We start from the raw sequence: 27,486 nt of genomic DNA, 5'->3' as shown, positions 1-27,486 counted from the left end.
AGAGCTGTGAGTCTTCCTGATCACTCAGTGAAGTTTCCTGCTGTTGCAAATACCAAAGCACGTTACTCCCTTCCTCGTATTTCTTCACATTTGTCTTAAAAAGCTCCTGTTATTTGGCTGCTCCAGAACCTCCGATAAGCTGATTTTTTCTGTGCAGCTTACCAAGTGTTATCTACAATTAGCAATTGGTGGGCACAGTCCCTCAGTAGTTAAAAAACTCACACCCTGATAAGCCAAGTTTGGCCACAGTCAGGAGCAGAACACCAATGCTTTTGGCTGGTATTTCATTAATGAAAAATAAGGAAGTGTTTTCCTTTAATAACCTTAAAAAGGAATGGGGTTTTTCCCTTCTGGGTGTAGACTCCTGAGGAAAACAGGGTGGAAGTGTATGGCAGAACTGAGGATTTGCTGAGCTTTAATACGCCTAAGCGAGTATCCTTGTACTTACATGATGTTTCAATGCGTAGCTGCTCTGATCAAAGCAGTACTAAAAAGTTACAGCATCATAGACTTCTACTTTATATTGTTGGTTAAAACTTGGGCCCCAAGGCTGCCATAATCCAGTTAACTGTGTCAGAGCCATTTGACCTGCGCGAATCGGATCTGTCAGTTCAGCTTCTGCTGTGCGCATCACAGTTGATACCAACTGGCATGCTCTTCTGCCAGATGGTCCAAAAATCCCTGAACAAGGAGTACAGATTTTCTTACCTCTCATGTTATTTTTTTTGGGAGTGGGGGAGTTGGAGGTGTGGTGCCAGAATGCTTCGAATGGATGTGACTTGGCAGTGCGGCTGCTCTTGTTTTGTCTGCCGGTGGTTGGTGTTTGGTGGTGGGATTATCATTTAGTTGTGCACAGTCACTTGGTTTAAACTATGAACCAGCACGATGGATTTTGCGGTTCTCTATCAGAAGCATCTCCTAAACTGCCCACAGCAAACAAAATGCTGTTTCCTCCTGGATAAGAAGCTGGGGAAGGTCTTTATGCGTTAATGGAACACTGGGAGGCTTTCCTCAGAAGTCAGACTTTAATTTGCACATAGAATGCTGTGTCAGAGGAGAGGTTGGTTTACCATCCACACAGCTATGTGTGTTGCACATATGTAGCTTCTGTTACATAAGCAGTTATTTATAAGTCATAGCTATTGTCAAGCGGTGAAGAAGTCAAGACCTGAGCTGTCTGTGAGAATTCTTGTAGAATTCAAATAGCAAAACAGTCATGGGTTTAGAGGTTAATGTATAAAAAAACAAAATCCAAAGCCCTACCAGTTTGTATTGTGACACAACATCATTTAAGCCAGTAGAGCTTTTGTTTCAGCTTGAAGGGGAAGTTTTGTAATATTCCTGTTGGGTTTTGGTTCTCTCCTTTCCTTGAGTGTTTCAGTGAGGTGACTTGATGAAATGCTGTGTGCTTTGCAAAGCTGCTAACTGCCTGACGGATTGCAAGAGACTGACTGGGCTCTTCTTTCTTTTTAAGCTGTATCAGCTGGAGTAGTTACCACAAGAACCTGTTAGCCAGCAGCGACTATGAAGGCACCGTCATCCTTTGGGATGGATTCACAGGACAAAGATCCAAGGTCTACCAGGTAACATGCACCACAGTCAGTGAACAATGCTGTCCCACATCATGGACGAGGTCAAGGGACCAGTATTTAGGCTGTCATTTGGCTTTTGGACACCATAGGATGAAATGGATGCTCCTCCTGTTTGGTAGAGGAGTCCCATCTGCACAGCTTTATTGAGCTGTAGTCCTCCAAGGGAGGCAGCTATATCTTCTTGTCACAGTCATGAGGCAGTTGACATTTCCTTGCTGCTGCTTTTGGGTAGGGAATCTGTAGAGGGAGAAACCAGTTTCTGGAAGCTGTTTGTCTTGCCTTTCTTTAGAAACCTTGGTCTCTCCATACCTGTTCCACTTCAGTCTTTGTCAAAATCCTGCAGTGATTGCTGCAGGCACTCCTAAAGCAGGAGAGCTAAATGCAGGCTTCAGTGACGAGGCTGGGAGACCAGAGTGATAGGCAGAACGCTTCCCAGTATGGTCCTCTGCTTGGCAGGGCAGTGTACGTACATGAGTGGGCTGAGCTCAACAGCGAGACTGCTTTCGGGAGAACTTTTTGGCACTTGCTCTTTTCAGGCAGTCTGAACATTGTGTTTCTAGATAATGGGTTCAGAGAGGCTTGTGATCCGAACAAGGAGGTTGGGAGGGAAGATGGTCTGCTTGGGGAGAGGCTGGAAGTGCCGCAGGCTGCTGTGGAGCTGGTGCAGTGCACTGAAACTGGTCAGGGATAAGGACTGAGCTGCAGGCTAGCTTTCGGTTCCCCCTTCTTGACAGTTCAACAGGCGTTTTAATTTCCATTTAAGCCCTTGTTTACTCTTCTGTTGAGTTCTGGCCATTTTACGATTGTTTCTGCTAATCTGTTGCATATCTCAATTAAAAAGAAATTACACTGGACAAAATAAATCTTAGCTGTTTTCCTCTCAAATATATTTTGCATTTCTTTCAGGCTGAATAATGAACCTAGAGAAGACCAGCTGTTGCTTATGTTAAAACAAACTAATTTTGCTTGCTATCAGATTACAGGAATTTATGATTTGGATTTGTGGAGGCACACATACTGACATCTGCTTTGCATGGATTAGAAATCCTTCAGTGATTCTGTCCTGGCCAGCTTTCCGTGTCCTCCTCTTCCAAGCCTGCATGAATGTCTTTTAAACAAAGCATTTGACTGAATTTCAGGTTTCATTCAATGCAGCACTGTGCTGCCATGTGGGGGGTGCCAGTGTAGCAGATAGAGCTTTCCTGTGTTCAGGTGGGAGCATGCAGCCTCCTAAGAACATTTGAGTGGAAGAACACAGGATTAGACACTACAAGTTTGGTTTAATAACTCAGTAGGCAGGTGAGTAGGGAGGTGAGGATTTCTTGGAGAGATGTGTTTGAAATGGATTTGAGCACCTCACTGGTATTGGGAGGTAAAACTGTGATCTATTAGAATAAGCAACGCACAGTGCAACCACAGCCAATCAAACTGTGCTGCAAAACCAGGTCTTTATTGTATATTTATTTGTCATGGGTTAGACTGCTTGCTCACTTCTCCCCTGGGAGGATGGGGGAGACAATTGGAAGGAAAAGCTAAAGCTCATGGGCTTTACAGTTTATTGGGACAGCGAGTGAAGAGGGAAACAACAACGATGCTAATAAAGAATATATAGTGCGGGTGACACACACTGCAACTTGCTCACTGCCCAGAACCAGTGCCCAGCTCGTCCCTGAGCAGCGACTCCATCTTTCTGGGCAGCTCCCCCCTTACATGCTGAGCATGATGTCATATGCTATGGAATATACTTTTGGCTCGTTTAGGTGAGGCGTCCTGGCCGTGTCCCCTCCCGGCGTCCTCTGAAAATTAGCTGTATCCCAGCCACAAACAAGGACATTCCTGAAATCATTGTAACTTTTTTTCTTTCAAGAAAGAAAACAAGCCCATTTTAGTTTTTAAAATTGCTGTTCTCCTTTGTCCTGCTTCCATGCTGTGTCTAGTGTACTGCAAGTGTTGGTCTGATTAGGAGAAATGATACTTTTTGAGAACTGGGAAACACAATATGCTTTGCTATCCAGGACTCTCCTGACAATTTATATCAGATAGCATGTGGGTTTTTTTCCTTTTGCTGTTTTATCAGATTACAGCTCACTACCCTGCAATATTCTTGTTTCTCTAAACAGGAGCATGAGAAAAGGTGCTGGAGTGTTGACTTTAACTTGATGGACCCAAAGCTATTGGCTTCAGGCTCTGATGATGCCAAAGGTATTCTTTTTCAGTCTCTGTGCAGAAGGCTTGCGCTTTGTGTGACACTTGGTGATCCCTGTGAGGAAGAACAGTGGCATTTCAAGCAGCTGATTCTTCCGCTTCTGATGTGGTGATGTGTAAAGGTATTACTGAACTGTTTGGATCTTAGAGAAGGAGAGGCTTTGTTTGGATTAAGATTTCTTGGTGCGCTGTTCACATTTTTTCAGGTAATGTGCTCTCCAGCTAGCATTTTCCAGGACGCTAAACAAAGCAAAACATGGTTTAACATTAGTTAAGCTTGTTGAGTTAATGCTTCAGGGCCTTTCAAAAGAACAGCGTGTATTTATATTTCAAAGCTGGGGTTGGTGGTGGGAAAAGCAGAAGTTAAAAATGTCTGCTGCTGTTTTACATGTAGCTCTGAATGGCACAGGCTGCACGCTCACCTCAAGAAGCTTCACCCTTTCACAATATGCAGAGCATTGCTTGGAGCTTAACAGAGTCAGAGTTGGACTGAACCAAGAGCACTGGGAGCAGCCCTTAGCTTTCCACCCTCTTGGCTGTTTTGGAGAGAACCCTTAAGACAAGCCCTTTCTCAATGTACTGGTAGAAAAATCTTCTTTACAAAGAAGAAATAGGATCCTTCTAAGGAAAACAATAGCAGGGAGTGATACGGAGCATTCTTCACCCCTAATGAACAAGACTTTTATCTGCATGTTTACAATCTCAAATTCAAATTGTTAAGCAGATAAAGCTTTAGAGTTCCTTCCACGGTCAGTGGGGATCAGCTCTCTCAGATGGGCTGATAGGGCTCTGGACAGAGCTCTTCATGATTTGCTTTGAAACGATAAATTAATTTTTCATAAACATTAAACCTGGCAAGCCACTTACCCCTCTAAAACGCTTTTAAATTGTTTCAAAAGAAAGCTGGATTCGTGTTCCTCGATTGCATTTGGCACTCTTAATGTAGCCAGTAATCCCACTTATCAAATGCAGCGTTAATAATTACTTTATGTTTAAGGTGTGCTATCAAATGGCGAGGGGGGGGTGGTGTGTTATACTCCCACACACCCCCTTTTTGGTGGAAGTCAGGAATGTTTTCTGTCTGCTTAAATGCAGCAGGAGCGAACGTTCACCTTGTAAATTATCAGCCCCTTCATCACGTTGCTCCCCGCTCATGCTATGCATTTGAAAAAGCTTAGCTGCCAGGTAGACGTGCATTTATTAGCATGTTAACAAGTGGTCCGGTTTTGCAGAGCCAGCTGTGAGCGGAGCTCTTGTCTCTGCTTCAACAGTTCACTTCTTTCAGCAATAGTTTCTCAAAGCGTAGCATTTACTCAGAAATTATTGTCATGAAGTCGGCAGATGGATGTAACTCGCATTTCAATTCACAAAGGTCTTTTGAAGGTGTATGGGGGTTTTGGTGACTCAAAACCGGACTGGAACATCTTATCCTTTGCTTCTACCTGGTTTGCCTGTGGTTTTGTGTATGTGACAAGCTCATTAGAGACAAATGGAGCCCTGTGTGGAAGTGTTTGAAATAAACACTGATTTTTGGAAGTCTTAAAGGTACAAAGCAGTAGTAGCCAACGGCTGGATTAGTGTTAGGGTGTCTGTTTGTTTTCAGTGGGATCACCGGAGGGTTAAATGTGAAGAGAAGGTAACTCCAATGCCAAGCTGTCCTAACTCAAACTGGGTTTCCTAAGAAGAAATCTCCATACTGATACATACTGGTGTGACCGATAGATACTGGTGTGACCCCGGAGCGATTTGAGACAGTCCTGCTGTGCATCCTTGGAAAGCAGCATGTTTTTCCTGTCAAGGGAGCAGGATGAGCTGGCAAAAAAAGCGACAGCTCTGTTTGTTTTTCCTGCTTGCCTTCTGTATGTGCCTGTCTTCCCTTGGTCTTTTCAAGCTGGAAGTTAATTTTTAAAGCACTTGGTATGCTCAGTAGCCGTGTGTCAGGGAAGGAGCTTGGAGATGAAAAATCTGAGCATCAGGGCTTCGCAGCTGTCTCTGCCAGGGCTCAGGCTCGGCAAAACGGGGTGCTAATAAATGGTGCTATTAGGGATAAAATGAGTGGGATATAATCAGAAACAGCATCCTTGAGCATTGTGTCCTGCATCATCCTTGTTGCTAGATAAAGATTATCTAGGATGCTTATTTGTGGAAGATCTTTCTCCTTTAATAGCAGATAATGAGAGCATAAAAGCATTATTGTATATGAAGGAACTACTGAGCCTGTGAAGACCTTTTATCTACAGTTGTTGTGCCCTTCCCTTTTAAAGGGACAGAGGTGCTTGTGTGCATCTGTAGAGACCCAAAGGTGTGTGCCAGCTCGACAGCAGTGAGCGAAAGCGAAGTGTTTACTTGTGCTGCGGGCAGCTTGGGGAAATGGCGTGGTCTTAATTTCAGTTCTTTTAGGCATTTAATGGCGGGAGCTGTGATTCTTGTGTAAGTGACAAAGGGTCACTTTCTCCCATTGGAACAGAAAAGATTCTTTTACTTTTGTGAAGGCACAATGATGTTATCAAAGCACCAGGATAGGGCTGGAGCTAGTGCACTTTGCTAATGACTGCATCCCAGCCCAACACCCCAGTAGGTTCTGGATTGGAAATGTAGTTTAATAGCCACAGTAGAGTTGGCAGATAGAGCAGAATATTTTGTGATGCCATGTGGGTAGAATTGATTTTGCAATGCTGCTGCTGTAAAGGTCTGTTCTGGAGTGATGAAGCATTCCTTTGCTCTGGGGTGGGTTTTGAGGCTCAAGGGATACAAACGGTACTGTATCAATTATTCAGCTGAAGAGACAGTCCTGGGTTTTCGGTCCTCCCTGTAAACCCTTCACTGTTTCCTGCCTCAGAATAAGAGGTGGAGTGGACCAGCAGCACCAGACAGTGCTGAGGTGCTGTAGGAGGAGGTTACCTTGCTTGGTCTCATGGGGAGGAGGAATGCAAGTGTTGTTTCATTATGTGTAAGGGAAGAGATTTCTGTGCTCCCTTGATGAGACTGTGGGTACTAACCCTGTGGCTCTTCTTTGTAGTGTCGCTGAATTCAGCTGGGCAAAGCAGATTGCATTAAAAAACCAAAACAAAACAGGCTTTTAAAGAGGGGAACTGAGAATTGCACATCAGAGCTTGCTCCCCAGCTTTGCTGAGGCTTTCCAGAGGATTGTTTGGGGGGGTTATTTTTAGTGATAATTAGCTGCTTCAGCTGGCTTTAACTGGAGGAACAGGTGTGTATTGCTCTTAAAAAATCAGGTTGGACTTCCACTTCACTCATTTTCCTGGCTAAAAGATGTTCGATAATTTCCTGGAGATTTATGGGGCTGCTGGATTCAGTTGGGAATACCTTGAAAGGTCAAGAAGATGTTGGTAGTTAAAATACCAATCGAAATAGCTGTCTGGCTGTGCCTTATGCTAGGAAGAATACCCTGCGGTCATTGCCTGCTAAGTCATCAGCTTTACATCATCCTCCTGACCCCGCACAAGGCAGCGGATCAAAACTTCAGCCTAACAGGACAATTCAGCAGCTTCCTCTTTTCCTAGGGATTCCCTGGATCTGTGCAAACAGGTTTTCTGGTAGCAGTATCCAATTTATTTTTTTTTGAGTAATGGTGCCTTCTCCACTACACAGCCAGCTACGTGTTTCAAGAACGACAGGCTGGAGGAAATATCCTTAGTCAGTTCTCCTTGCTGCTATGGCAGGACAGGCTTCTACCTCGGTTCCGTGTCTAAACACCAAGAGAGGCAGAGAGAATTAATTTATACACTTACACATTTAGCACAAAGTTCCAACAAAACAAAAATAATCTTAATCTAAACCTTCTTTCTTCTCTGTTGTGGGGTAGACATTTAGCTACACAGAGATGTGTCTCCAGAGCCTCAAAATTAAAGAACCTATGCATTGAGAACATGTGTGTTAGAGACACTCAACCTCAGGTGGTTGCTTGTCTCATCAACACAATTCTAGGTGTCACCAAGACATCTGTATTTTGTATAATTACTGCCTCGACCTCAGCAAAATTGATGAATGCTGCAGCAAATAAGCTCTACCCATTATAAATTATGCTTTATTAACCTGTCAGTTCCTTTCGTAAAAATAACTGGAGTTCCAGGTAAAACTCGTCACGTTTCATTACGTGGCGCTACAAGTTGCATATATCCTTTTTAGGGCTCTGACTTAAGATACAATTAGAGCCCGGTGTATCCCGCAGCAGTTAAGTCACAGAAATTGCAGGCTCTGATCTGTGCCTGTCAGTCCTAACAAATATTGTGGTGGCTTTGAACATGCAGGTTGACTCTTCACCAGGTTAAATACCTCTGCTTATGGCCTGAAAACTTGGATGAAAAAAGGAGCCAAGCTGAAACTGAGCCTTTAATTAGCTTTTGCTACAAAATCTGAGACCACATGGCCATCTGTTTGTTAGACGTGTTGTCAAGGAGAGGCTTGGCCGCTTCGGATGGAACTTGAAATAAGGATACCTGGCTAGGAGGCTTCAAGAGGCTTTAGTGCTACGTTTGGGCAGAACGTCACTCTGTGAGATATTGAGGCATCCTGGTATTCCTCAAAGTTAAAGCAGTGTTGTCTGCCAACAGCATCCTCTAGCAGTCGTGGTGTTACCTGCTTTCTGTGCCATCTCATCAATAAACATGATGTCCTTTCCCACTAATGTCATATTGTTTTGTAAAAGTCTTTCTGAGGTCCATTCACCACCCTGTTACCCTCCACCCTCAAGTGCAGAACAGGATGGAGGAGGTGTGTCGCCCAGCCTCACCTGGGAGATGAGTGTACCTTAAGCCATGTTTGCAAAGCTCTTGGTTTCACTTAGAGATGTAGGTAGATGCTTGGGGGGAATGGGATAGCTCTGGTAAAATGAGAATGAATTTGCTTCTGAAAACCAACAGGATGGGTGCTATTCTCATTGAATTTTACATGTTGCTTATATGCAAGCACAGTATACATCTGTTTGTTTTGGGCGAGGTTGTGTTGCTTTACAGTTGGGTACCCACAATGCTGTACTTAGAATGATGCCTCAGTGTGCATTTGTTTCCTTCACCCTTGATGCAGTTCTCCTAAATGCAGTCAGAAATAGCACAAACCTGTTGCTTTCTGTTGCTGGCCACACTGATAAGAAGTAGATGCGCCAAGCCAAACCTGTTGGTGTTCCTCCTTTTCCCTGACCATCTTAAACTTCCTTGGGCAATGGCATGGAAGCCATGTTTTTCTCTTGAAGCTCCTGGGAAACACCAACCACAAGGACCCTTCAGAGGGTGTGGGGACACACCATAAGACAGCTTATCTCTTGTTGCCATTTTGTGAGCTTTCTGTGAAAAGACAGCAGTGGACCCATTTGCCACAGATCTGGAGATATTTAGGGGATTAAACCTTCACACAGCTCCTGCATTGGTCAGTCCATTGGCTTTGGCTTCCTACCTTGGCACACTGACTGTAATGCTAGAGTACAGCACAACCCCCCAAGAAAAGGGAGGAGGAGAACACTTAGGTCTGTCTTTGTACTTTGTAGTCTTCAGTGGGGGCTGATGCCAGTGTGGTGCCCCTTCTGGACTGAGAACAAACTGTTCCATCTGTAGCTCTTACTATTAAGACTGGCTGTGCAGGGACCACCTGGCACTCTTCATCTTTAAGGTTAAATGGTACTTGAAGTGTTTGAGCCTGTGGGGGGTGACTGTGGGTCATCCTGTGCAGCACTGGATGGACAAGATTGTTCTGTACCACCAAGTTTAATCAATGTTGGTGCAGTAGTCTGGTGGAACAGAAGAGTTCCGTGTCCCAAGGAAGTAATATCGTCACAGGAAGCTGGCACATGATTTCTTTCCTGTCTGTGCCAGTTTTCTCCAGAATAAAACAAGCCGTTCTTGCTGTGCTCAAGCATACAATTAGGTGTATTTATTCTGCGCAGAGCGGTTCTGCTGTGGACCATGGAGTTCTTGCATCCCAGCTGAGGGACAAGGAACAAAAAGGTTGCAAGCCTTCCTGCTCTCAGTTATGTGAATCTGTGCTCCAGTGGCTTTAAACACCGCAATTCTAATGTGTGCTTAGTCTCCTGCTCTGGTGGTCTCAGGGAGGTGGGCTTCCAGCATCTCCTGCATGTGTGGAAGTGGGCAGAGTATTTAAGGTGTGAACTGGAGAATGTTCTCAAGCTTACAAGTCATTGACAGCAACCAACTACTTATGATGGCTGATGTTTTGGAAAGTGAGGCTTTTCAGAACCTTATATATGAAATAACTAGGTTTGTATGTGTTTTAGAGGTGGCTGGTTAACTTGGAGATTTTGTTTACTCCTGTTTCTTTTTCTGTTTCTCTAGTGAAGCTGTGGTCTACCAACTTGGACAACTCCGTAGCAAGCATCGAGGCCAAGGCTAATGTGTGTTGTGTCAAATTCAGCCCCTCATCAAGGTATCATCTAGCCTTTGGCTGTGCAGGTAGGTAAAAGGATAATGCTTGGGCTTCTCTTTTTTTTTTTTTTTTTTTTTTTTTTTATTTGTTTTGGAATTATCCTGGTTGGCTGCTGAGCCCAGGACTAAGGGATCTTTACAGTTGAAATGCTTCTCTTTTTCAAGCGTGCAGTCACCAAGAAGACGATGTGTTACTAGAGTGTCAACTTCATCCTGCAGCCCTACTTTCTAATTTGGGTGCCCCGATGGGGGATAAGTCACCCAATGTGTATTATTGGGATTGCTGAGGCAACCAGGCAATGTTCAGCTTCAAGAAGCTCCTATAACATTAACATGTGTACACCATGGTAGTTGTTCTTTCTGATTTACAGCCTTGCCCTATAAATACTACAAAGCCATACTGGGAATTCTAACTGGTTTTACCTGAGGCTGTAAAACAGTGGCTGTGCATGTTTCCCATAGCTGCAACTACAATCCCTATGGGTGGGTTTGTGTCTTCCTAGCTTGGGCAAAGCATCGCTCTTAACATATTGTTTTTGGGGGGTGGTTTTTTGAGATAGTCCATGGGGAAGGCATGACGAGCCTTTTATTCACTTAGATTAAATAGTTCTCGGTGAGAATACAAAGATTTGAGAGCAGAGCAGGTGTTGCTTTGGGAGGAAACTGTATCATGCTATGCACACAGCAATCGAAACTTGGAGGTACCTATAAATATTTAACGAACTCTGTGTTTTCTTCCTCCTTGGGGAGTTTTAATGCACTTGTAAGTAGATGTTCTGATGACATCTGCTATCTCTGGGCTTCAGGAGATACGTTGATCATTCCTGCAACCGTTGGTTTGCCGTTTCGCTTAGGTGTTGCTGTTTCCAGGCTGGGTCTGCTTAGATTGTGGCTCTTAGGAGGAAGGAAAAAATAAATTTGCATTTTGATACACTGCACACAAAAAAAAAAAAAAAAAAAAAAAAATTCAAGTTGGAGTGTAAAATATTGACTTGCTTGACAGGCATCTCACTGAAGTTTAGTGAATTATATGCAAGAACAGAATTGAATTACAATACCTGCTAGCAGAATTTGAATGAAAGGGGTCTATCTGGGAAAGGCTCTGGGGAAAGATGAGAGCACCAGCTCCGAACGGATCAGTTGCTGATTAAAATAGAGATATAAAAGTGTTGCGAAATGAAATTTTTCCTGATGAATCAGTGACTGGGATTCCTTGCCACCTGGAAGGCGAGAGGGTAATACAGCCCAGATGAACCTGTGAAGGCTTTTTGGAGCTGTAGGGCACATGGGATGGAGGCAGGTAGAAGTGTCTTTCTCCATGCCATTCCCTGAACAACCAGGATGGGCTCGTCTTGGAGGCTGTTTGGGAAAGAAGCGCTACCAAGTGCCCAGAGTTAGATGGAGGTATTAAGTGACTACGTATGCATTGCTTTACAACGTGGAGAAAGCTGAGGGGTAAAATGGAATTTGTACTGGGGAAGAAGGCGTAGGAGGGAGACAAGATAAAATTTTAAATGTGTTTACATCTGCTTGATGTTTGGTAATTGAGTCTCTAAATAAAAATTAAAATGGGTATTTAACTATGATTGCTGAAACAATTAGATGGAGTAATTGAACTGATGGGAATGACTTCCCACAAAGGAATTCTAATTGATCTTCCAGCCAGAAATACAGGAGGGGGGAAATGGCATATGACATTAAAAGAAATACTGGGGTGTTGAAAGATGTTATTTCTAAACTCCTAAAAACAATCAGAGCGAAGACATGTGTTAATGTCTATTTTCATACCCCATATAATCCAACAGTCCTGTTTGCTGTGGTGAGATGGAGATGCAGGCTTTCCTCCTCCAACCATTTAATCTGGCCTTGTGTATTCATTTCATTTAGTCTATGGAAAAAGCAATCGAACTTGTGAATAGTGTGATCTGTCACGTGGGCTGTAAAAGTCAATGAAGGAAGAGTCAAAGCTGGCTTCCTTCAGGAGTATTAAAACCAAAAAGAAAAGGTGGATTGCACACACTGACTTGGCTGTTCTAGTTTGACCCCCAGTAGGATTAAAGATGAGTGATGAAAAACCACTAGTTGGGTGACCGGTGCAGCAGGCACTTTTGGAAAGCTGTCCTAGCTGTGTCTTGGCTTGCTCACATGCTCAGAGGATTTTTGGTTTAAAATATTGCCTCAATTACTTAGCTGGTTATTAGACACTGGTAAAAGAGCCTCGTGTTGCACGCTGACATAGTTCTGAGCAGTGTTCAGGCAGAAGTGCTGCTCCTGTGTATACTCTGTTGTTTTACTTGGGGAACTTAAGGCTCTGTATGTGCGTGTATATATTTAGAGTTTAAGACTTGATGAGATGAACGATTGCTAAAATGGTTGGGGGTGGGGAAGCATTCATACTTAATATTTCAGATATAAAAAGAGAAAGTAAATTGACTTAACGTACCATTATTAAATTACTAAGCTTACATGTTTCAGTCCCCCTCCCTTTCTCCTCTGCACGCAGAATACCTTGCAGGCTCCTATGCCTTGCTTGAGCAGTGCAGGTTAGACCGCAAGTCTGACTTTCTCTGTGTTAATGTTTTTTTCTTGGGGGTTTTTTTTTTTGAGGGTCTTAAACCATCAGTACAGCTGAACCCCCTTTTCATAAGGTCTTGCTCTTTCTCACCTTGCTTAATGAAACATCTTCCTCTGCCTTTGACAACTGTGTCTCACCCACTTGCTTCCATCTATTTGAAGCACCTCTTTGAAGTGGGTTTTCCTGATCAGATGCTTCAGTGACGTCAGCACCTCTTTGAATCTCTGTGCTGGCTCCTCCTTTGCATTCTCCACAGGAATAGGATGGCTATTGTATGGTCCTTTTTACCTGTCTCCGGTTTACATATCCCCTCTCATTTGTTAGTAAAATCTTGACTGCTGGCTCACCTCTGCCAATGGTGCACGGGTAAAATATTCAGATATCTTTGTGCTTTCTCTTGCTTTCTCCAATTCCAGAACTCCCTTTTACAGAAAAATAGGAAGGAAGGTACTTAAAAGTCCCAGAGGGTCTACCAACACGTGGTGTGAAATGTGAGCTGATGCGGAAGCCTATTAAAGTGTTTTAATTGTCTTTTCATGCCCTGTGTGCTTCTATCTGCTGAGAACCTCCAGTCCTCAAACAAAGGGTGCTTTGGGGTTGGAGTCACTTCCACGTGTCCAGTGCTGAGGGTGGTGGCAGCTTGACCCTCTGCTGGATCCCTCAGCTGTACCACAGTGTAGGTAGCCACAGTCACAAACCCACAGCTTCAGGGCTCCATAAGTAATCCTGGACCAGAGATCTTGACTTTTACCAAAGCTTTTCCACCCGCACCCAGTTTGCATGATGTATTGTCACATAAAAGCAGTGAATGGAAGGGGTGCAGCGATGGATTTTGATGTGAGGTGGAGCTGCAAACTGTGCCAGTGAAATGGGGGTCATTGCTCCAGCAGATCTGGATGAGTTTTTCTCCCTGATGAGACTGTGCCAGACTGCTTGCTGCTGTTCGTATAGCACTGCTCCTCCTTCGCGGAGAACATCTCTTTCCTCTGCTCGTCCCTGTTCATCATAGGCAGCAGCAGGAGAATGTTGAGAAGAGAAGGCTCTGGGAGGACCCTATAGCAGACTTCCAGTATCTATAGGAAAGCTGGGGAAGAACTGTTCCTGAGGGCATGAAGCAATAGGGTGGCAGGGTGATGGTTTTAAACTAGAAAACGGGAGATTTAGGCTGGATATTAGGAAAAAATTCTTCAATATGAGGGCAGTGGTGGGCACAGGGTGCCCACAGACATAGTGGAGGCCCCATCCCTGGAGACATTCAAGGTCAGGCTTGATGGGGCTCTGAGCAACCTGATCTAGTGAAGATGTCCCTGCTTACTGCAGGGGGGTTGGACTTGATGACCTCTAAAGGTCCCTTCCAACGTTACACATTTTGTGATTCTATGAAGTGACTTCTTGCATGATGCTTCCTGAAGCGGATATGATGTGGGTTGGATTTAGGATTTGCGTGGATTTCTTGATCAAGCCTTCTGTGCTTCAGTATACCTGTTGGTAAACCTGAGCAGTGATCCTGGAAGGAGTTGCAGTGTTGCTTTGATTTGTCTGTGGCTACATCTAAAAGGATTGCTATATGGTGTATCTCCATATGGAGCACTTTCCTTTAGTAGAGAGCGCTGAGTTGGCTTCAGATGCCATAGAAAACAAGGCTTTTGTTGCCACTATAGAAATAAATCCCAGGATTACCATCTGATATGAATGATATATACATCTCTTTTCTGGGCTCTTCACTCTGAAAGCTTTTAGATGACCAAAAGATCATTCTGGTAGCTTAAAACAGAACAAATGAGCAATAAACTGAAAATAGAGCCTATACAAGGGAGGAATGGGTATTTGGCTTGGGAAATAATTATTTTCAAACCAGACAGGCACTTCAGGTGAGAGGGAAGCGAGTGCGTCTGGTTGCAGCCTGATAAAATCTGCACATAAAGAAAGATCCCTTTTGTCTGTTCCTTTAATAAAATATTCTATTTGCATGCTTACTGAGTTGAAACATTGGGCAGTATAAACTGTAATCACCGCCAAATACAAAATCAGGTAATTTTGTGATCTTTTCCTCTTTTTAAAAATTGATAGGGTTTTATCCTGAAATTAGCTGTGTAAATCACAACTGAAGCTATTATTGCTCTGCCTCAGCAATAGCACTGATGCCCTCAGCCCGTATATTTTCTAGCAGTACCATTTCCCTGCTTAAAAAAAACCCAAAACAGGCTGAAAATGCATGCAGTCTGCAGCTTGAATGTCCAAGTTGGGCAGTCTGGGTGAGATCAGGCTGTTTGTTAACTCCAGTGAGCTAAGCATGGCTATTGATGATAGCGATGCTTTATTCCCAGCATGCCGTAATACTGTCAGCAGCTACTGCTGACCTTTTATTTCCCATATATTATGCAGAGATCATGTCATCAAAACTTCAGATTCCTGAGTTCTTACACTAGATGCATCATCCTCTTGCATGCTATAGTTGTCTTTTTCTCTGCAGGGCCCAGAAATCTAGCGGGATGGATTGGGGGATGAGAGGGGTTCCTCAGGGCTGCAGAGATGCAGGACAGAGACTACCCATTTTCTAGGAGTGTCTCGAAATAAGTGGAAGCACCAGACAAGTACAGGTAGACAGAGGAAAATTACAGAACATTAGGAGTTGGAAGGGACCTCGAAAGACCATCTAGTCCAACCCTGCTGTCAGAGCAGGATCACCCAGACTAAATCACCCAAGAACATATCCAGGTGGGGTTTGAATGTCTCCAGAGAAGGAGACTCCACAACTTCTCTGGGAAATTTGTCCCAGGGCTCTGTCAGCCTCACAGGGGAAAATTTCCTCCTTACATTCCCATGGAACTTCCTCTGCTCCAGTTTGCACCTGTTGCCCCTTGTCTTATCGCTGCCATCACTGGTCAGAGCCTGGCTACATCCTCCTGACTCTTGCCCTTCACATATTTATAGACATTAATAAGGTCACCCCTCAGTCTCCTCTTCTCCTAGCTAAAGAGCCCCAGCTCCCTCAGCCTGTCCTCATAAGGAAGGGGTTCCACTCCCTTCATCATCGTGGTGGCCCTGCGCTAGACTCTTTCAAGGCGTTCAATCTCCTTCTTGAGGTGAGGGGCCCAGAACTGGACCCAATATTCCAGGTGTGGTCTCACCAGGGCAGAGCAGAGGAGAAGGACCTCTCTTGACCTACTAACCACCTGCCTTCTAACACACCCCAGGATGCCATTGGCCTTTTTGGTCACGAGGACACATTGCTGGCTCATGGGCACCCTGCTGTCCACCGGGACCCCCAGATCCCTCTCGCCTACATTGCTCTCCAGAACAGAGGAAACAGAACGGTTGTAACATAGTCAGAGCCTTAAGGTTTTGGGTTAGTTTGAACCTTGATAAAGACTCCAAACATTGTGTTGTCACAAACTTTGCACTGTGTGGGTACAGGTGAAGTGACCAGGGCAGGGGAATCACACACAGAGAGAATCACAGAATGATTGGGGTTGGAAGGGACCTTGAAAGATCATCTAGTCCAACCCTCTGCCATAGTGGGGTCACTTAGGTTAGTCATGCATGAGGAAGTGCTGATGTAAGGTGGGGGAGCACTGATTTAGGTTGGTTTGTCCCTCCTGAACTTTCCCAGTTTTGCTTTTCTGCCTCTTTCTTCAGTCTGGCAATCATGTGAGCAGAACAGTTGCCTTTTTGCTGGATTACCTCACACCCTGGTGACAGAGCACCAGTGCCAGCTCCAGGTGGGCTGATGGCAGCCTGGATGGCGTTCAGCGTTAGCTACTGAGGGGCGAATCCTCACTGAATGCGAGGTCTCTTCCCAGTGCTCTTTCTGTCTTTCCTTATTCCCTTCCCCGCTTGTACAGTGATGCTGAGCAAGAGCGCTTACCAAGAAGGTGTTTCTCCATCAAAGGTGTCTTTCCCTGGAAGGTTTCGCACACTACATGCGGAGCTTCAGCGTGACAGAATCGCATTGACCTCTGGCTTTGAATGTGACGGGCTTTCGTTGTCGACTGGCTACAAAACCAATGATGCTGACTCGCAGCACAGTGTGCAAAAGCCTCCTGTTGCTATGTCAACAGTTTTGTTTTCATTTGCAACTATTTACCTAGCCCGTAAGATCTCCTCATTGCCATGATGCGCTTAACAGTTCAAGGTCACATGTGGCTTCTTTAGCAGCATCGTTCAGTTTTGCTGATGCAGCTGGTGTCCAAGCAGAGACCGCTTTGGAGACCATCCTTGTCCAGTAAAATATTGATTTTTTTTTTTTCTGCTGCGGTAACTGGAGTGGTGATTTCTCTTCCCCAAACATCTCTCTGTAGAGCTAGCCTTTCATCCTGCCTCAGATCCGGGTGACTTACTTGGCTTGTCACTCAGCTCAGAATAATGATGTGATATTAATGGCCAAGAAGGCAGCGTGCCTTTTTGGAAGAGAATTAATGTTTTCCAGCTGAAAGCAAGGTCTTACCTTAATAGATTCTCATGGGTAAGTACTCCGCTCTATTGAAAGCCTGCAGTGACTCAGAATCTATTTGTGTGAAGATATGACATGTTTAGGGTGGAGTTAGGCAGCTTCTTTGAGCTAAAGCTACAAGATTACCTTTAGCGTCTGAATTCAGCGCAGCATTCAAAGGCACAGATGAGGGTTAGGCATTTCTTTCAAGCCTGTGGAAAAGTTCACAGCAGTGGTCAAAATTCAGCCTTTATGAAATCAGGATGGCATGCAGCAGTCCAGGGCTCACCCGCTACTTGCATTGAACTTTAGCTGTGGGGTGTCTTTTCTTTTTGTGGGTATTTCATAGTCTTCTAGTCTGTGGTCTTTGAGGTTATTGGCAGGGGAAGTAGGGATGAGGTCTGTGTTTTGACAGCACACACTTTTTCCAGAATTTGCCACAGTGTTCATTTTTTTAACCTCTGAAAGCACCTACAGCATTTTGGGCAGTTTGAGGGTCATTTGGAGGAACCCCTATTTTTGGCCCTATTTATTTGTGGTTGTGAGCATATTTCTTTCATAACAGTACTTTTTGTTGAGGAGGCGCTGAGCTTAGTGCAGTTGTTATCCCATCTCTTGGGTGCTGGGATGTAACCAGCAGCAAAGTATCAACCTGTATCATCTGTCCCAGTGAAGACAATCTTTCTGGCACTGGTAGGTGACCACATTCTTCTGCTGCTCAGGAATGACAAGCGGGAGAACCACAGCTACCCCATGTTATTTAAGCCTACAATGTTAAGCTAACTGGCCTGTATCTGCACATCAGAGGTGCCACCAGATCAACCAGGAACTGTGCAGTGCTGCCCTGCCTTGCTGCAGCCACTTCCTAGGAAACCATGAAGTGATGCGGACCTCCCGTATGTGTGTGGGGTGTGCGTATGGGGAGGTTTCACAGAAGCACCAGACTTTAATAAAGTTTATGGAACTTGTCTAGAAAAAGTACTTGGATAAAGTTTGGAAACTCCCAAGAGGTCTTCATATTATTGCACGCTGCTCATTGCAAAAGACCTGTTGGGATTTTCCAGGCTTTATCCCAGAGGTTGTCACGCTTCAGTAACAAGTGAATGAAGAAAGCAAACTTGAAAAGCTCCTTTTGATTCTCTGGAGAAAAGGATCAATCTGTCATTAGCAGAAATAAGTGTGTTAATTGTTTGGTTAAACATTCTTTTTTCTGAACATTTTGTCTTCTGACTGGAGTAGAAGTCATTTAGTCCGTGTTACAAAATTCAAACTAAACTTGAAATGAGCCTTGAAATTCAGAAAAAGAACGGGCAACTCCAAGATTCATTTTTTCCTTGGGATGCCAAATTGCTCTTGCTTACTAGCTGTTGCTGTATCCCTTTGAGTTTAATCCTTTCCAACCTCAGCAGTTTCCAAAGCTGCAGTTTTTCTGGTAGCTCATTTAAAGGAATCGCTCATTGGAATGACATACTCTGTAATGGCTTCCTGTGTTATCTCCTGTTCAGGCTGCTGCATAGATTAACTGGTCCAGCCTTTTATTTGGGTACTGTGCGCATCCAGATTTTTATAACATCCCCTCCTCTTTTCTGTACAGACTGGGGAAAATCAGTAAGCTGTGGGTGCAGTGTGGGCTCTTATCTCAGAGGCATTGGTGGATAGTATCTGAGCATCCAAGCGGTGTTTGAGAGTTATTTTGAACACTTGGGCTAGGTTGAGAGAAATTATCAAGAAGATAACAAAAAATAAGTCCATGGATATGTGTACAAATAGAGTTCCCCTTCACATGACTTACTTCCTTGCCGAGCTAGAGCATATGCCACCTCTCTTCTACCTGGCATGCTTGTGGATCATCATGTGTTTTCATGGGTTTATTTCCTTGACTTCATAATCCCACAGTACCTTTGGGGTTTGGGTTTTAAACATTCATTATCTAAGCTTGAATATTAGTTGTGATGCTGTACTTAATATCCATTGTCTCTTGCCATCGAGTCTGCTTTGAGGGCAGTTTAGGTGATGAATCGGATCACCATCTCCAGAACCTAGTAGAAGAAAGCTGCTATCTCCTTAGCCTAGTGAAGCAAAATACAGATCTGGACCAAAATCAGGTTTGACTGATAATTTGGCAGGCTTGGGTCCTCAGCTGCATATTGTAATGCACATGGAAGCAACCTGTACTTCCCCTAGAGCTAGTTTGGCTGCTCTGAAGCTTGCTTGATTCTTTGTGTGATGTTGTTGATAACAAAAAAAACCCCACAGAACCCTAAAGCTGTTGCTTCATAAACCCTAAGATCTCAGGAAGGATTTTCCTTTTTGTATCTGCTTTTCTTAATGTCTTGAGTCCCTGTCTACATGGCCTTGACCTCCTGGAGCATGTGGTAGTGGGGATTCCGGCCATGCAGCCCTTGTCCTCTGTCACTGCTCTGTGACCTGCACAGCTTTGAGTCACTCAAGAACCAGAGTGGACAGGGGTTTGCGGTAAGAACTAGTGCTGCGTGTGAGTTGTATCTTGAGTTGGAAGGGATCTGTTTGGCAGATGATGTGGTACTTCTGATTCTGAAAGGTGTATCCAAATGTCATTGTACAAATGAGACTCCTGGTGCTCACAGGAGAAGTTTCACATCTTTGGAGATGTAGTCTGTGGGTTGAAGCACTTTTTCCTGTGAAATGACTGTTCTTCACGTGTTGTAGGTGCCTTAAAACTCATTTTGGGCATCAGCCTACATGTAGTAGTGTATATGAGGCTGTACATGGTATGTAGTCAAGGAGAAAAGTTGGATTAAGAATTGGAACAGCATAGTTCTGGGGCTTTTTCTTTCAGACATGACGAATGAAATTTCCCGAAAGCTGCAGGTCGCTGCTGCTATTGTCTTCATTGGGTTTGTAACGTTAGTAAATCTTCCTGATGTGTACTGAATATTTTGGTCCCTGCCGGTCTGATAGAAGCAAATCTTTGCATTGCACAAACCCCAGCTATCCCTTATTCCTGTGAGAAATCTTTGTAGCTCTTTAAAACCATAAAGGTCAAAATTTCAAAGGAGTTCTAGAGAAATCTGTTTTGCTTCCCCCTCCACTCAGAGCCCTTTTCTCAACTGATTAAGATCTCTAATGTTTTATGTCTCCTCCTTCTCTCCTTAATATGAGACAAGTTATTTAGGGTGGAGGTTTTATGGGCTGCTGTGTCAAAAGCTTTAGACAAGTCAGTAAAAAATGTCCTCAGTGTGTAAAGACCATTATCCATAACCCAGCAAATGTCATCTGCAACTTGGAGCCGTAGGGATTCTGTCGAATACAAAGGTTAAAAACCCAGTTGGCGGTTCCCATCGAGGCTGCTGTTCCCTTCATCTGTTCAGCAGAGGGAGATATAGATCTTTGGTGAAATGCTAGTGTTGATACACATTTTAAAAAACCCCAAACATTAAAAATAGTGCATTTGGTGTTAGCGAGAGATGAAAATCACTGCTGAAGCAGGGCACGGTCTTCCCTGCAGAGCTCTGTGAAAAGATTTGAAGCGCTAACCTGAAACCTTCTGCTGTCGCATCTCTGAGCCTTTCCCCAGTAGAAGGAAAGGTAGGAAGTGCTTATTGTGCTGTTGGCTTTGCCAGGGATTAAATTGCAGCTTCCGGACATACCAGATCTCTGTAATTTGGTTTTCATGGAGTGGACCTTTCTCATGTTGCTTCCTCTGTCATCCAGCCTGCTAAGCAGAACACGGTTAGGTGTTTTCCTTCTCAAAGTTCTGTTTTTCCCCATCTAAATAAAAACTTGGCCTGTATTTGTGTTGGATTCCCTAAACGTGATTTTTGGAGGCAGTGGCCCATCACCTGTATTGCAGCGTAGTGAGATGGAGTTGGCATCTTTAGATATCCAGGTCTGCTTTAGAAACTTCCTTGTCATCTCCTCGCAAATGTCACAGACTCTGTGGCTTCCTCACTTAAAAGGATGGGGGAGGGTTGTTGGCTTTTTTCTTCTATTTTTTTTCCCCTTTCTTTTCAGATTTTGCCACTGGCAAATTAAATCACATGGCCCTTAATCTCCTATGGTCTTCAGAGTGTGCTGGAAGGGATGAAAGAGCATGTGGCAGGGAGGCTTTGACCTGCAGGGCAGGTATCTATTGAAGGCTTTCCCAAAGTTCAGTCCCTCTTTGGGTGGCCATCAAGTTTTTGACAGCTATGAAGACGGGATACATGGGAGCTCCCTGGGACCACAGTTTGGTACGACAGCATTTGAGACCACTTGTCTAGACAGTGAGCTAAATCATGCTTCTTGATCTCAAACGTGAATGAAGTGCTGCATCCCAAATCATCTCAGGCATGCACGTGATATACAAAATAAGGAGCATTGTTCCATCTTGCTGCTGTGGACCAGAGCATTGTTTCTAGAAGATGCTGTGGAGATTTCCCCCAGGGCAACAGAAAATGGTTATTCAGAGGAAAAAAACCCCTTCCTTTCCAGCAAAGGAAACTCCAGGTAAAAAGAGCAGGAAAAAGCAAATGCATCAAATGGGTAATTTTGTCTCAGTTATAGAAACAAAGTACTTGCAATTTCGGCTGGAACAGAAAATTGTGAGTACAAAGCCATATCCAGCAAACACTTTAATGCGCTTGTAATGATGGCTGTTGGGATGAAACATTCTTGTTTTTATTGGTGTTTTGTTTTTTTTTTTAAAGGGAAAAATATAGACAGGAAAAATAAAGGTGGGATAAAGCAACCCAGCTTTGCCTGCGCTGCAGTGTTCTGTGGGGAGATGTTGGGGTGAAATGGATTTATTTCTGCGCTCTCCTCATGTGATTTGTCATGCTGCAAGTGGAAAACAGCACGCTGCATTCTTCAGCAAAATGCTCTGGATAGTTTTGTCTGTCAAAGGTTCTTTGCTTCAGGCTGAATCAAACCCATTTTTAATCCCCTTCCTTACAGTAAGGGAAACGGTTTGTAAAGAGGGCACCGATGTCAGCTCACCGCTGTCACTATTATCTAATTTCTTCTTAAGAAAATTCTCGTGTTAATTTTTGGTGCAGGGCTCTGTTTACTCGATTTCAAGTCCACTTTCTTTTCTGTCCCTAATGTCTTGTTGCCTCTTCTCTTTTCCCAGAGCATCTATTTCCTTTATGTAGTGGAAACTATCACTGTCTTCACTCCCTGAAATGACTTGTGGATAGACCCATGCCCACACTGATCACGTCCCATCCCGGAATTACTCTGTCAGTTGGAATAAATCTCTCTGTAGCATTTGGTTGGCTGGAAGGTTTCCTTGCTGTCCTTTGTGGAATACCCAGATGCCACCCTGCCTTTCTGTTCCTATAATAAAAGCCCTTTTTTTCCCCTCCATATGTTCTCTTCTGCTTTGGAAAAGACCAGAATAGTTTTTATTTATTTATTTGTGGTCCCTGTACAAAGTTTCACCTGTGTTATTGAGCTGAATTATTCCCAAAGATAGAGTGTTCCAACTGTGCTACGTCCCAGGTTGTCTCTCCAGAGCAAGATCTGCACGTGGACTTTTGAAACTCCAGTCTGCTTCCATGCCATAGGGGAGATTAAACTTTTTGAATGAAGTCACCTCAGTCATATGAAGATCTCTTACCTGCTGTTGGTTGGTATTATGGACTTGGCAACAATTGAAGTTCAGCAGTTCTCCATTTTCTTTTGTACTAGAAAGAAAAAGAATTAAGGGAAAGGTAAGGTGATATGGCAGTATCTGAGAAGCTAGAGACTTGTGCAGCAAACCACAGCCTAAACACTAATGCCCAGAGGTGGGCTAATGCCTTTCCTTTCTTACGTCGATAGTAAATAGCTTAAGCAAATCTGGATTAAATAAATTGTCTCCCTAATCCTTTGACATAAGAGTACTTCTCGAGGCAGCTAAGATGAGGGAAGAGCTTGCACAATCTCTGTCTTTGGAAGTGCTCAGAGCTTGGCTGAATAGGACCCTTGAACATAGTTACGTAACTTGGAACTTGAGTCCAGCATTTGAGTTTGTCCCTTCTTTGAGTGGGAAGTTGGGCTGGCTGGATTTCAGAGGTCCCTTCCAGCCTACATTATTCTATAGTTTTCAGGGCCCTTGAGCAAAAATGTATTTCAAACAGAAACTGCACTCTCAGTAGGATTGAGTTTCAGTCGGGCTTCCTCATAATTAAATGCTGAGTTGTCTTTTGACCAGCCTTTGATATCGCTGCCTTTGTGGTAAGGCTCTGTGTCTTGGTGTTGGAGGTACGTAGAAGATCCACTGGAGAGGTTCCACGTCCTCATTAATAGCTTTTAGTAAGCCTCTGAGTAAGTATGCAGTTTTTTAAATGGCTGCGACGTCAAGAGAGTGCTGAGGCTTTTGTAGGTCACTGAAGTTAAAGGAAATCTATTTTCAAATGTTTTGTCTTCAAGGTTTGGGTTCTGATATCATCTGGCTGTGTTTGTCTTGGGTTTTTCAGTTTACCTGGCCCTTGTTTGGGGTCTGTAGGGACCGAGGCACCTAATGCATCAAGTCGTCTTCCCTGTGCTGCACCACAGTACCCTGTAGTACTATGTGTGGCTGGTTTGAGTTTATTTTTAAGTCAGGATGCTGTCCCTTTTTTATCTCATTCCTCTTTCTCCCCACTAACGGAAGAAGAAGTCTTGAACAGCAAAAACTGAGGTTGTATCTGAGCCCTCCAATTCTGCTTACATTTTTAGTCTAGCCAATGGCTTTACCTCTGAAGATGGAAGCTCCCTTTTTATGGCCAGCAGTCAGTCACACCAAGCCTGCCTGGAAAAGAGACTCTTGGTTAACCCACCTTTCTGTTAAAGTTCTGCTCTTCTCCTGCTTGTCTATGTTCAACCAAATAATGAAGTGGTTTAATGGCTCTCCTTTCTGGCATACCACTGAAGGAGGGTAACTCCATGTACTCTTTCTTTTCACCCAGAGACACTTGAAACACGAGCTTTGGGTTGAACCACTGGGCTCTGGACACTTGAAGGCATAAGGGCATGATTGTATTTTCCTACTAAACGAGTTGCCTGGAAACAATTCAGGGTAGCTTTGAAAACTTCATTCTGTCCGCTCTGTATGGTGGGTGATCTTAATTATGCTTGGTATATGGAGAGAAAAAACAAGTGGGAGAGGAAGGATCAATTTCTAGAGGTAAATGTTTAAATATAAATGGATTTTAGCTAACCCCTTCAATATGTATTGAGCAATGAAGGCTTCCTTCAGGATCTCTGACGTGACTTTTTTTAACCAGTGGAAGTAGAAATTGAATCAGACTCCACAGTTTCATGCTTCATCTTTCTTTCTGACTGAAGATATTTTGTGAGCTTTAATGTGTAAAATATATGTGAGTGTTAATATATGGAATTAATTTGACCCCTGAGTTGGGCATTGAAGATCTCATGCAGAATCCCAGACTGGTGAGACTTGGAAGGAACCTCTGGGGATTATCCTGTCCAATCCCCTGCCAGAGCAGGATCACCTAGGGCAGGTCGCACAGGACAGTAACTAGGTGGGTTTGGGATCTCTCTGGAGAAGGAGACTCCCCAGCTGCTTTGGATAGCCTGTCCCAGTGCTCCCCTACCCGTGGAGTGGTAAAGCTTTTCCTCATGTTGAGATGGACCTTCCTGTGTTCCAGTTTGTACCCGATGCCCTTTGTTCTGTTACTGGGCACCACTGAGAAGAGTTTGGCCCCGTCTTCTAGATATCCACCCTTTAGATACTGATCAGTGCTGATGAGATGCCCTCTCAGTCTTCGCTTCTCCACACAAGAGATGTTCCAGGCCCCTCATCATCCTCATACCCTCCACTGGTCTCTCTCTAGTAGTTCCCTGTCTGTCTTGGAACTGGGGAGCCCAGCACTGGACACAGGATTCCAGATGTGGCATCAGCAGAGGAGAACAGAACCTCCCACGAACTGCCAGCCACAGTCTTTTCAACGTCCCCAGGTCCCACTGACCTGTAGTGGTGCCGGGGGTTATTCCTCCCCAGGTGCAGCACTCTGCACTTGCCCTCTTATTTAAAAAGAAAAACAGCAAATCACCTCCAAAATGTGCTTTGAGAACAGCGGGCTTGTAACAGACCACTTAATTAACACCTGATTCTTTACTCTACAACTTTGGGTTTGAGTATGGGCTCCATCAGAAGACGGGTGGCCAGCAGGGACAGGAAGGGGATTGCCCCTCTCTACTCAGCCCTTGCAAGGCCCCAGGTGCAGTCCTTTGTCTGGATCTGGGGCAGCAGGGGGACCTCATTGCAGCCTTCCCGTCCCTGAAGGGAGCAGAGAAAGAGGAGGGAAAGCAGCTTTTCCAAAGGGCAGACAGTGGCAGGACAAGGGGGATGGATTGAAGCTGAAGAAGGGAAGGGTTAGATGAGATATTAGGGGGAAGCTCTTTACAGAGAGTGGTGAGGGGCTGGAACAGGCTGCCCAGAGAGGGGGTAGGTGTCTCATCCCTGGGGGCGTTCAAGGCCAGGTTGGATGGGGCCCTGGGCAACCTTGTGTAGATCCAGGCCTGGAAGTTGGTGGCCCTGCCTGTGGCAGGAGGGTTGGAACTCTGTGGTCCTTGGGGTCCCTTCCAACCCAGACCAGTCTGTGATTCTGTGCTCATCTTGGCCGTAACATTCACGTGATGCGTAGCGGCGAGCACTGCTTACATTCTCAAGTCTGTAAGAACTGAAAAAAAATCCGAGTAATGTGAATTACTTAGTTATTTTGAATGGATCAATAATCTGAATATTGAACAGTTGAGAAACCTGTTGTTTCTAAATGATTGAAATAAGAAAAACGGCCATTGATTCTCTAGCAACACAGCTCTCCAGAGGAATACCACAGAGCTTTTGTATGCAGCTCCCAGGGCTTTCCAGTCATTATGTCCATTGAATATAAAACTGTTGCATTGCAGGTGAATTTTCCTACTGCTGTCCTCACTTTTGATACTCCTCCCAGTAAGCGGCTGGGGAGATGGAGTGGAGGAAAAGCCCTGGGAGGGTGCTGGCTGTGAATTAGCTCACGCTGCAGGCTGGTTGATAGTTTGGGATGAAGGTTGGTGAAGTGCTTGACCTGGAACAGGAAAGCTATTTAGAATTGCTGGTTCCCCCAAGAGTTAAATCGCTCTGGTGGTTTGGGTCATGTGCATTCCTACCCTGGCTGTGCTGTTACTCAGTGAAACAAACTGGTGCCCTGTAGGGCTCCTTCCTAACCCTTGTCTGCTCTGTCTGGAGCTGCTGCTCCTCTGTGTGTGCTAAGAGCTCTGCAGTAGGAACCTAAAGCCTGTTTTGTGAGTCTTATTGACAAATGTAAGCATAAAGGGAATATTTTTTTTTTTTTTGCAAGAATGCAGATTTTGCCTTTTTTGTTTTAAAATCCAAGAGCAATTCCATGCTTCTGAACAGCTCTGAAATTACCTAAGGTGCTGCTGGCTCCATTAGTGACTCCCAGCTCGCTTTTCTTAGTTTAAAAGTTTTTAATCAGTTTGTTTGCCATGTCCCAACCCCTGCAACAGAGCTGAGGATGGAGCCTGAGAAGGCGCTCATCTTCAAGTCATACATCCTCAACCCATCCTTCCCTTTTGCCCCACTCCTGCTGGTTCCAGTCCTGTGGCTGTATGAGCTGCCGAACAGTGAGGGACACTGTCCTTTGCTGATACTTAAGACTTTTCAGAAGTTAGGAGAAGTCAGAATTCATGATTAGTTGTCAGCAGACGGCTCGAAGGTGGGAGTGATGGTGTCTTAAGGGAAGGAAGCAGTTCTGGGAAAGCACAATTTAAAAACTCAGGCTTGTGGCCAGAGACCTCTCGGCAGCAGTGGCAGAGCTTAGCTGCCCTTTCTGCTTTCTGAGATGACTTTAAAAAAAATGTATATATATAATAAAATATGGCCTGCCATCAAGCATTTGAATTCAGAATGCACAGGAGCAGACCTCTTGTCGTGTTCAGATTCTGCAGTGACATTGAACCAGAAGGGAATTGCTTTGGAGGGTTTAATTTGTTATGGTATATATACGTGTTCGTTCCCATTATCTCATATGTATTTCAATTAAGCCTGAACGCAGAATAAAAAGGAAAGCAGTGAGCTGCTGCTGCCCAGGGGTTGGGCATGAGGCTTTTAACTGGGGAAACGTCATCTCCAAGTTGAAATTGTTCTTAACTCAGTGTTATAGAAACTGTGGAGCTGTAGAAAAAAATGCCAAATGATTTTAACTCTTGTGTTTTGGAGGAGCAAAGAGCCCTGTGCATCACTGGTTAGCAGTGGAGCCCGCTCCGTGGTTTTCCAGGGAGCTGAGTTGGGAAGTGAGCTGAGCTTAGAGTCTGGCAGACTTTGGGAAGTGTTTGCTT

At 44.4% G+C, this 27,486-nt stretch overlaps 1 protein-coding gene across 1 annotated transcript in view; it reads left to right on the top strand.

Moving 5' to 3' along the window:
* Positions 1 to 27,486, top strand: part of COP1 (COP1 E3 ubiquitin ligase) — a gene marked incomplete at its 5' end in the record, with an annotated part of 130,357 nt that overhangs the window by 62,063 nt on the left and 40,808 nt on the right. The window contains 3 exons of the mRNA XM_084266117.1: positions 1,475 to 1,583; positions 3,713 to 3,794; positions 10,103 to 10,219. Coding sequence (XP_084122243.1) covers positions 1,475 to 1,583; positions 3,713 to 3,794; positions 10,103 to 10,219 — 308 coding nt within the window. The remainder of the gene's footprint in view (positions 1 to 1,474; positions 1,584 to 3,712; positions 3,795 to 10,102; positions 10,220 to 27,486) is intronic.

Source organism: Gallinula chloropus (genome assembly GCF_964237585.1).
Source record: "Gallinula chloropus genome assembly, chromosome: 6".
In the NCBI taxonomy this organism is placed as follows: Eukaryota; Metazoa; Chordata; class Aves; order Gruiformes; family Rallidae; genus Gallinula; species Gallinula chloropus.
This window is presented reverse-complemented; position numbering and strand designations above follow the sequence as displayed.